This window comes from Dioscorea cayenensis, chromosome 4, assembly GCF_009730915.1.
Source record: "Dioscorea cayenensis subsp. rotundata cultivar TDr96_F1 chromosome 4, TDr96_F1_v2_PseudoChromosome.rev07_lg8_w22 25.fasta, whole genome shotgun sequence".
Taxonomy (NCBI): Eukaryota; Viridiplantae; Streptophyta; class Magnoliopsida; order Dioscoreales; family Dioscoreaceae; genus Dioscorea; species Dioscorea cayenensis.
Window position 1 is genome coordinate 1344761 of NC_052474.1, and position 10825 is coordinate 1355585.

Below are 10825 nucleotides of genomic sequence, written 5' to 3' on the forward strand. Positions count from 1 at the left end.
AAAGATGTTCCTCCAAAGAGAAAACTGAAAACGGGTGGAATTAAGCCACCAAAATGAGACTGAATCTCCCTTGCTGAAGTATAGGTCCTTCCAGAGGGCGATGAAGGCCCTTCCAGAGGATTCAACCCTATTTTCTGACTTTTGAGTTTTCTTCTCCATCGATCCTTTAACTCTTAACACATTCCAACAGGGCTTCAGCTGTTACAGCTCTGATACCATGTGCGACAATAGCAAAATGAAAGTGGTTTTACCTCATGGATTGAGTGAGCGTCTGAATTTGAGAGCTCCTCTAGCTATTTCTTCTTTCTCTTGATGTCTGGCTGTTGCCTCTCCTCATTGTTGTGGTATTTTTAAAAGACCTTTTTTATTTTTCTTATATTGCCCTTGCTTAGGCATCTTTAGGGTTTCTTTTTCTAAATTACAACTCTGTCATTGATAGGTGGCACTTGCTCCTTGCTCACAATAGAGATAGAGTTAGTTTGGCCTATCTGTAAATAATGTTAGCATTTCTTAATACAAATTCGTTTGGATCATGATGACAGTTTAAAAACTCCGTATTTAATCTGCCCTGTTTGTTTTGTATGCTTGACTGGAAGCACAGAACTTTTGACGTCACAATATACTGCTGTATCTTAGATTTATTTTCTGCCAAAATTATGGGCATAATTAGATATTGCTAGACTTATGGATTCAAATATACAATAATGAGAAAACTTGTCTTAATTTTATTTCTTTGAGATGGATGTGGATGCATTTGAATGTAGCAATATTGCAACATTTAATGAATTTGGAAAATCATATTTTGAAGATGCATTTTGTAGAGTATCAAAGTAATACCACTATGAGTTAATCTTTGTCAAGGAAAACAATTTCTGGAGCTAAAATCATGTCCATAATAATAGAATTCAAATGTGCATGATGTGACAGGAGATTCTTCATTTAGTGGCACTTAACTTAAAGCTATGGATATTGGGTTTTCTTGCATTTTTGAAGTCTAGAATTTCCTGGTGTGTGCGTGCGCTCATCTTTATCAATATTGCTAACTCATGCAGGATAATTACATGGTGGAGTTTATTGTGACTGATCTTGGGAGAGGTACCTATCTCTTTTCTACACATTGCCTTTTGATGTTAAGTTATATTTGGTGGTCAAATCAAAGTTCTTGATTGGGTTTGCTCTTGCAGGTGAACCTGTAGGGTTCTATTCAGCTCCACTGAAGCAGATAGCTCAAGTACTCCATCCTAAATCAACTCTGGATAATTTTCACTTTGAGATGACTTGGGTGGAGCTTTCGAGAATGAATTTGAGGGTAAAATGCTTTGTATTTACAACTAAAAGATCGCATTCTATTGCTATCCTTTTCCTTCTTCTTGACTGACGTAGTTTTTTTATATAAAATCTAACAGCTACATTACCAGATTTGATCATATTTATAATAAGACATTTCTGCTTGAGACAGGAATGCCAAAGTGATGTGCACAAGAACCATGGGAGAGTTAGATGTGCTGTTTTAATTTCTCCTAGAGCTGTAAAAGATGGCAAGCAGGGATCTTCTCACAGTAGTAAACCTGGATTTATTCAAATTAGTCCAGCAAAAGAAGGGCCTTGGACAAGTGTTAGGCTGAATTATGCTGCCCCTGCTGCATGTTGGAGGCTAGGGTATGATGTTATTGCCAGTGAAGTAACTGTTAAGGATGGTAACAGATATGTCAGTATACGCTCTCTTGTTTCTATTACTAATAATACAGATTTTGTCATTGAACTGCGCCTGAAATCCAAAAGTTCTAAAGAGAGCATTAGTTCTAATGGTGGCAACAAAGACTCTGGAAGTAGTGAGTCTGACCAGAAGACAGTTGGAACTGAGGAATTTTTTGAAATAGAAAAATATTCCCCTTCTCTTGGTTGGATTAGCTGTTCACAACATTTGCCGGTTTCATCTCAATCTAAACCAGAGTCTTCAGGTGGGGAAAACCAGGTAAAAATCGATATTTCATGGCTTCTGTTTATGATATCATATGCATTAGAAAGTATTTTTGAAAATTTACCGTCCTGTGTTGGTGTAAGAACACTGAGAATAGGCAAATGGCTTGTTTGGTTCATGCATGTATGTGATCATGACTGTGGATGGGTGTTTGTTGTAATTGATCGGTTGCAGTAAGAAGGTTCTTATGGCTTGTTGGATTCATGCATGCACATGGGCATGCTCTTGCTTGTTGGATTCATGCATCACATGGGCTTATTAATGGGTGTGTTGTGTAGTTGGTCAATTGCAATTTTAAGTAACATTGTTAGCAAGTGCTATTCTCTAACAGATCCTTCAGTGGTAGATATTGATGAAACAAACATAACATTTCCTTGAAGCATTATTTTTAGGAGAATGAGAGTGTTCAATGTTATGGAGATGCTATCTGTTCTTGGCAGTTAATACATGTAAGGGAGTTTATTTTGAACTCCTGATTAATTCTCTTTTGAAGTAATACTCTAGATTCCCACAATCTTATAATTTTCTGCTATGTAGTGCTAATGTTGTTGTTAGAGAGAAAGATCCCTATGGAGTGGTCATGTCTTTGTTGAGTCATTGTGACTATCAATCAAGAAATTTTTTTTCATTTTTGCATGTTCGCATGATCATTTGTAGAGACTGAACCTAAAAATAAAATTAGAAAATTCATATTGTCATGGTTGTTTCCTGTGATTATGGGAAATCTATAGCGGCATGAGTTGTGTTGATTTTATTAATGACAATTTGTCATCTTGTAGGATCAATCTCATTCTGTTATTTTATATAGGGTATCTCCAACATTGAGCTTCCTGAAGGCTGGGAATGGACTGATGATTGGCATGTTGATAAGTCACCTGGTTGCAAGGATGATGGATGGATCTATGCTCCAGATACTGGGCATATAATGTGGCCTGAGTCAGCAGGTCTTTCCAATCCTGCAAATTCTGCAAGGCAAAGGAGATGGATCAGGCACAGGCAGTATATGCCTTCAAATGAAAAGGATCAAATTTTGATTGGATTACTGAAACCAGGTAGTTGTATTCCTCTTCCTCTCTCAGGCTTGACACAACCGTATATCTTGGAGTTCAGACCAAAGAATGATAACGGCCAAAACGAATATTCATGGAGTGTTGTACTTGAGAAGCATTGCCTCAGTGATTTTTCCCTTGAACTAGAAAATTCTGATGAAATATATCTTTCAATGCTCACTGAGTCTGTTGGACTCTTGTACTGTTCTGAAATAAGTGGATCTTCATCGAACAACAGAAAGGGCTTATGGTTTTGCTTGAACACTGAGGCTACTGAAATTGGAAAAGATTTACACTCAAATCCCATACATGATTGGAATCTGAAAATTTACTCTCCATTATCTATTACTAATTTTCTTCCTCTATCTACCGAGTATGCTGTCATTGATCAACTGCCTACTGAAGAAAGTGTTGCATGCTCTGAGGATATTATTGTTCCTGGTGAAACCATCAATATCTATAATGCTGATCCACGAGATCCTTTGTACTTGTCAGTTCTCCCTCAAGGAGGATGGAAAATGTTGCATGTATGACATACAAATTCACATGTCTATATTTGTCTCCTGCCTCTTGATTTTACTTCCTGTGATGAACTGTTCTGTTCATTTGCAGGGACCTGTACCAATAACACATCATGGCAAGATGACATCTCAAATGTTAACTCTGCAAAACTCTTTTTCTGAAAGGTGTGCTGGTGACAAACACACTCCTGAAAGTGCTACTAGATTTGTTCCTATCACCATTTTATAATGCCTAACTTTTATTGCTGCAGGATTGTTCAAATCATAGTGGAGGAAAATTTTGAGAAGAAGCACCTTATAGCAAAAGTCATTAAAATCTATGTTCCATTTTGGATTGCAAGTGCTAGATGTCCTCCACTTATTTACAGATTTATTGACATGCCAGGGAAAAGAATGCGAAGGCATTTTCCAGTCCCATTCCGTGCAAATGAGGGAAATGAAAAGGTTCGCTGGCAAATTGTAAAAGATGAATTAGTTGGGGGGTTTACAATTGTTTCTGCATTGAACTTCAGACATTTGGGCTTCTCAGCTTCAATTAGTCAACCTGGCAAAGAACAATTTGGGCCTGCTAAGGATCTGACACCCCTTTGTGATATGGTAGGCTTTAATGGACGTTGGTTTTTCTATGCTCTTTAACTGATCTTCTTTGAATGAAAATGAAGGTTTTGGTATCAGCTTTCAAGTATAACACTTTCTTTGACTAGGATGGTTCAATTGATCTCCGTGCTTATGATACTGAAGGAAACTGCTTTCACATTTTTGTGACCTCAAAACCATCCCCATATCCATCTGTTCCTACTAAGGTATTCACGCCTTTGAAAAGTTTTTCAATCAATTACTCAGCTCAATTGTGTATAACAATCTCCAATTTTTGTAGGTTATTTCCATTCGTCCCTTCATGACTTTCACAAATAGGCTTGGGGAAAATATTTATCTCAAGTTTAGTATTGGAGATCAACAAAAAGTTCTGTCTCCATCAGATTCAACAGTTTCTTTTATCTACCATGAAGGAGAACAGGAGAAATTACAGGTAATGTTTCAAAGTCCTCATTAACTTTTGTTTGGCAGTTTTGGTGGTGGTGGTGGTTAATTTGCCATATTATTTGTTCAGCGTGAACTGTTTCTTTTGTCCTGGCAGTCAGGCAACTATGTGGATGAAGTTTATTAAGCACTAACGATGGCTTATAGAATAGTTTCTTGAGGCTGATTCTTCCATTTTTTATCTTACGGTTTATATTTTTTTTGTATTTTATTGGGCGTGGTTGGTTTGAAAGAAAATGGAAGAGAAATATAAATAGAATAATGGGAAATGATGGAAGGCAAAATCAAAGAAAATTTTATCAATGCTTTTCTTGTTCATTTGCTTGTCATTCAACCACACAAGTGTATACAACTTTTAAACCCTTTTTCACTGTACAACTTGTATAAAAAAAATCATGAGAGAATTATAGAACTTGTAATTCTGCGAAATATAATAAAATAAAATTGTTTAGTTGTACAATATTAAGATGCCATTTTGCATTTATTCTTAATTTCATGTTTGAAAGTTATTTCTCATATGCTGTTTATCAGTTGTGCAAGTGACCGACATTCTAGACATGCATTGGAACCTTGAATCATGCATTAAATGGTTAATTGGCCAGATTGTGATTATATAATTTGGTTTTAAGTTGGCTGAGGTTTAAGTAATTTTTTGTTACACCTGCATCAAAGTCTTGTTATGATAGCCTAGGACTTTGTTAATCTGTGTGCTTCCACTAGGATGGAATAAGTGGGAAAACATTAGAGCCCCAAATATCTGACTGTTGATTTTACATAATTCAGATTGTCCTGCATGTTGGATCTTTTGGCATTTAAGGTTCTGGACGCCAAATGGAAAACAGATGCTGGAAGTATATTACACTTTCCTTGGCCTTTGCAATTGGAAAAATCTATAAGTTAAGTCATATAGTTCATACTGTATTTTATCCCAGAATCACTCTGGAGTGGATAGGATGAGTACTTACTGATATTGCTCATAAAATCATCCAAGTTACTTAAAAAGATTTTAAATCTTTTCCGTACAAGAATCTCCTACCCTATGTATGATATTTCACAAGGCTAAATCAACCTACGCCGATTTTTAATCAAATGAAAGATGTTGCCTTTCCCAAAAATGCTGGTATCAGTATTTTATTATTCTTGGGTGATGTCTTCACTCTGATGTTCTAATTTAAGGTTGTGTGAGAATTACTCTTCAGTTAGTGTTTTTGTAGAATTTGAGAAGAGAAATATTCATCCTTTTCATTCCGTTTGAACATGCTTATATACACAGAGATCTTTTTGGATCTCTAAAAATAGAACTAGCTAACTAATGATACACAATCAAGGAGAAAAATCTGCTAACAAATTAACATCCTTAATTTCCTGCTGGTTACTATATTTACATTACACAAATATACCGCTAGCATTCCAAAATAGGTTTCTACACTCCCCCTCAAGCTAGGCTATATATGCTACTCATGCCTAGCTTGAAACATAAATCTTGGAAATTAGGACGATGAAGACCTTTTGTTAGGATATCTGCAATTTGGTGATGTGTAGGAACATAGTTGAGTGAGATAGTCTTGTCTTCAATTTTCTCACTTATAAAGTGTTGATCTATCTCAACATGCTTAGTCCTATCATGATGAACTGGATTCTTAGCTATAGCTATAGCTGATTGACTGTCACTCTTTAGATTAATAGGCCCTTCCATAGTGATGTGAAGTTCCTGCAATAGTCTTCTTAGCCATATTCCCTCACATATACCATGTGCCAATGCCCTGAATTCTGCTTCAGCACTACTTCTAGCAACAACGGGTTGTTTCTTACTTCGCCATATTACCAAGTTCCCCCACACAAATGAACAATACCCTGATGTTGATCTTCTGTCTATAGGAGATCCAGCCCAGTCTGCATCTGTGAAGACTTCAACAGTTCTATTTGTGATTTTTTTTTGAAAAACAATCCCTTACCTGGATCCTTCTTAAGATATCGCAGGATCCTATAAACTGCATCCATATGTTCGTTAGATGGGTTGTTCATAAATTGACTAACTAGACTGACTGAGAACCTAATATCTGGACGAGTATGGGCAAGATAGATTAGTTTCCCCACCAAACGTTGATATCTGCTTTTGTCAACTGCTATACCATCAGTTTGAACTCCTAGTTTTGTATTAGGATCCATAGGAGTGTCAGCAGGTTTGCTCCCCATCATTCCAGTTTCTTTGAGAACGTCCAGTACATATTTCCTCTGAGAGATTGAGATGCCTTTGCTTGATCTAGCTACTTCCATCCCAAGGAAATACTTCAGATTTCCAAGATCCTTAATTTCAAATTCCTTTGCTAGTAACTTCTTTATACATCTTATTTCTTCCACATTGTTTCTAGTAAGAACGATGTCATCAACATACACAATGAGAGCAATGAGTTTTCCATTTGTAGTATGTTTAACAAATAAGGTGTGATTGGCTTGACATTGAAGATAACCATCTTTCTTGAGGACTTTTGTAAATCTATCAAACTATGCTCGAGGGGATTGTTTGAGGCCATACAAGGATTTTTTGAGCTTGCATACTTTGTTAGCTGTAGAGTCATTCTCAAATCCCGGGGGTATGTTCATGTACACTTCTTCCTTAAGATCTCCGTTGAGGAAAGCATTTTTTACATCTAGCTGAAGAAGAGGCCATTCCTGATTAACTGCAATGGAAATGAGAACTCTGATAGTGTTTAGCTTGGCTACAGGAGCAAACGTTTCTTGGTAGTCGATGCCATAAGATTTAGTAAATCCCTTCGCCACCAGGCGGGCCTTGAATCTTTCCACACTACCATCTGCCTTGTGCTTTACAGAGAATAACCACTTACATCCCACAATATGCTTGCCAGGAGGAAGAGTGGTAATTGTCCATGTTTCATTCTTTTCAAGGGCTCTGATCTCTTCAAGAGTAGCAGCTTTCCATTCAGGTATCTGCAAGGCTTCATGGACTGTGGTAGGGACTAGAGTCTGGTCAATCTTTGTAACAAATGCTCTAAAATTTGGTGAGAGCTTTGCATATGACAAGTGATGTTGGAGTGGATGATGTGTGCAGGATCTGACTCCTTTCCGCAAAGCAATAGGTAGGTCCAAATCTGACATTGAAGCTGGTAACTGATCAGACATAGAAACTGGAAGAGTGTCTGCCTTACCTTGGATATTTTCAATAGACGTTGGAGCCGAGGAAAAATCCTGGTTATGCTGAGATTGTGCAGGCTGTAATTGTGACTGCTCTGGATTATGTTTTCTTCTTGAATAGACTTGGAGTTCAGTCTCCTTAGTAGGACAAGAAATTGAGACAGTTTCAGGTAAATTTGACGATGACTCGACTGACTCTGGAGTGATGACCATTTCTGGTAAAGGTGGGGACAGAATCTGTGACTCAACTGTGGAAGTATTTTGGATAAGAGAATCCCAATCCCAATTTTGAGATTCTGTTATGTTCTCCCCTTGAATTGAGGATTTAAGGTAAAAAGGTTGATGCTCAAAGAAGGTGACATTCATGGAGTGAAAGACTCGTTTAGTGAGAGGACAATAGCATTTGTAACCTTTTTTATTGGGAGAGTAACCAAGAAATATACATTTTGTGGCTCGGGGATCCAATTTTCCTCTATGTTGGGCATGGATATGGATAAACACAGAACAACCGAAGATTTTGAGTGGAATTTAGGTTATAAGATGAGATGTAGGGAAAGCTTCATGAAGAGACTGACTTGGAGTTTTGAAGTTCAGAATCTTGGAGGGCATTCTGTTGATGAGGTAAGTAGCTGTGAGGACTGCTTCACCCCAGAATCTTTTGGGAACATGAGAGGTGAACAATAAGGAGCGTGCAACCTCCAACAAATGACGATTTTTCCTCTCGGCTGTTCCATTTTGTTGGGGTGTATCAACACATGAACTTTGATGAATAATGCCATGAATTTGCAAATATTCCCCAAGGATGGAGTTGAAAAAATCTCTAGCATTGTCAGTCTTAAAAACTTGGATATTTGTGTTGAACTGGTTTTGGATCATGACATGAAAGGATTTGAATATTTGATTTGTTTCGGATTTGTCTTTCATGAGAAATACCCAACTTAGCCGAGTATGATCATCAACAAATAGCAAAAACCATCGAGCCCCGTTAACATTGGCAACTCGTGAGGAGCCCCAGATGTCACAGTGTATGAGTGAGAAAGGGTGTGAAGTTTTGTATGGTCGAGAATGATAGGAACTTCGAGTATGTTTTGATAACTGACAGATATCACAATGAAAAAATTTCGAACTTTTATGAGTAAACAATGATGGAAAAAGTCGTTCGAGGTACATGAAATTTGGGTGACCAAGGCGATAGTGCCACATCATAACATCACTATCTTTATTTGACAAGCTAGATGATAAGGAAATGCTAGAAGACTGATATTCTGGATTAAGACTAATAGAATGACAAGACTTTCTTTTAGGAGACTCGTCATGTCTGAGAATGTAGAGACCTGCACAAAGCTGAGCATTGCCAATCATTCTCCCCGATCCCAAGTCCTGAAAAACACAATAGTGTGCAGAAAATTTTGTTATGCAATCCAAGGCACTTGTAAGTTTGCTCACAGACAATAAATTGCAATCTAAATTTGGCACAAAGAGGACAGAATGTAAAGTTAAATTTTGTGATAAAGTGGTAGTTCCAACACCATCCACTTTAGAATAAGTCCCATCGGCTATTTGAACAAACATAGGTTTCTGGCATGGGTGGTATGCTGTGAACAGGGCACAATTGCCAGTCATGTGATCTGAGGCGCCTGAGTCAATTATCCACTTGTTTGAGTAAGGCTTGGCTACACCAAAGGCCAAGGAAGTATTACCTTTGCATGCCATACTACCATTAGCAATAATGGTAGAGGATGATGGAGCATTAGCTTGAGTAATCAACTGCTGAAGAGCCTCAAGCTAGTCTTTGGTAAAAGGTGTTTCAGCGATGACAGTATTACCACGAGTTTCACGCTCATTTGGCTCTCGATTAGATTTCCAACCTGCAGGTTTGCCGTGAAGTTTCCAGCAAGTCTCCTTGAGATGCCCAGGCTTTCGGCAGTGGTCGCACCAAGGTCTCCCTTGACGTGGCCTGTTATCGTGCATATGTTGTGGAGGACCACGAATAGCATGAGCTTGAGCCGAGGCATCGTTGTGAGAGGGCTGCATATATCGAGCTGCGAGGGCTGAACCTTCAGAAGAAGGAAGAGTCTCAGGTTGTCCCAACATAACCTTCCGTCGGCTTTCTTCTCGTCGGACTTCAGAAAATGCTTCCCTGAGACTAGGAAGAGGTTTGGTAGCAAGAAGACGACCCCTAACTTCATCAAGAGACTTATCAAGTCCCATGAGAAATTTAAAGACCCGCTTAGTCTCCACAAACTTTCTGAATGTGGCTCCATCATCAGGGCATTTCCAATCATTGGTTTCAAACAGATCTAGTTGCTGCCAGTATCTTGTAAGATTAGAGAAATAGGTGGTGACAAATGAGGTTCCTTGTTTCAGATCTTGAAGAACATTCTCCATATGAAATAGTTCAGAAGTATTCTCATGGCTGGAAAAAGTCTCACGTGCGGCCTCCCAGATTTCCAGAGCCGTGGAATAAAGAAGAAAATTCTCACCAATTTCAGTAGTCATGCAGTTGATTAACCAAGACATGACCATTTATTATCAGCATGCCAAACTTTAAATTGGGATTGGATTTGTTTGGTGGCTCAGCAAGACCGGTGAGATAGTCATCACGGCCTTTGCCGCTAATGAACAACATAACGGATTGGGACCATTGCAAATAATTGTGACCACTTAATTTGTGGTTAGTCACAGGAAGAAGACTGCCATCAAGAACGGAAGGATTGGCAGTAGATGTGCGACCCGAAGATAAGTTGCTAGCTGTGTTTGTTTCAGCCATGATTAATATGGAACAGAAAACAGGAAACAAGGGAGAATAGCGAGGATGACCCTCAGGAATTGAAAAAAAAAAATTCAGTGGTGGTGGAGCTAGAGTTCCAATGAGATCTCTGATACCATGTAGAATTTGAGAAGAGAAATATTCACCCTTTTCATTCCGTTTGAACATGCTTATATACACAGAGAAGATCTTTTTGGATCTCTAAAAATAGAACTAGCTAACTAATGATACACAATCAAGGAGAAAAATATGCTAACAAATTAACATCCCTAATTTCCTGCTGGTTACTATATTTACATTACACAAATAT

The 10825-nt window shown here is 38.1% G+C and overlaps 1 protein-coding gene across 5 annotated transcripts in view; it reads left to right on the forward strand.

Annotated features, from left to right (window-relative positions):
* Nucleotides 1-10825, forward strand: part of LOC120259563 — a 49963-nt gene that overhangs the window by 29690 nt on the left and 9448 nt on the right. For all 5 annotated transcript variants that reach the window (XM_039267192.1, XM_039267193.1, XM_039267194.1 and 2 more), the window contains 8 exons: nucleotides 1053-1095; nucleotides 1185-1309; nucleotides 1460-1975; nucleotides 2790-3557; nucleotides 3643-3716; nucleotides 3803-4148; nucleotides 4256-4354; nucleotides 4429-4581. In XM_039267192.1, the coding sequence (XP_039123126.1) occupies nucleotides 1053-1095; nucleotides 1185-1309; nucleotides 1460-1975; nucleotides 2790-3557; nucleotides 3643-3716; nucleotides 3803-4148; nucleotides 4256-4354; nucleotides 4429-4581 (2124 nt within the window). The remainder of the gene's footprint in view (nucleotides 1-1052; nucleotides 1096-1184; nucleotides 1310-1459; nucleotides 1976-2789; nucleotides 3558-3642; nucleotides 3717-3802; nucleotides 4149-4255; nucleotides 4355-4428; nucleotides 4582-10825) is intronic.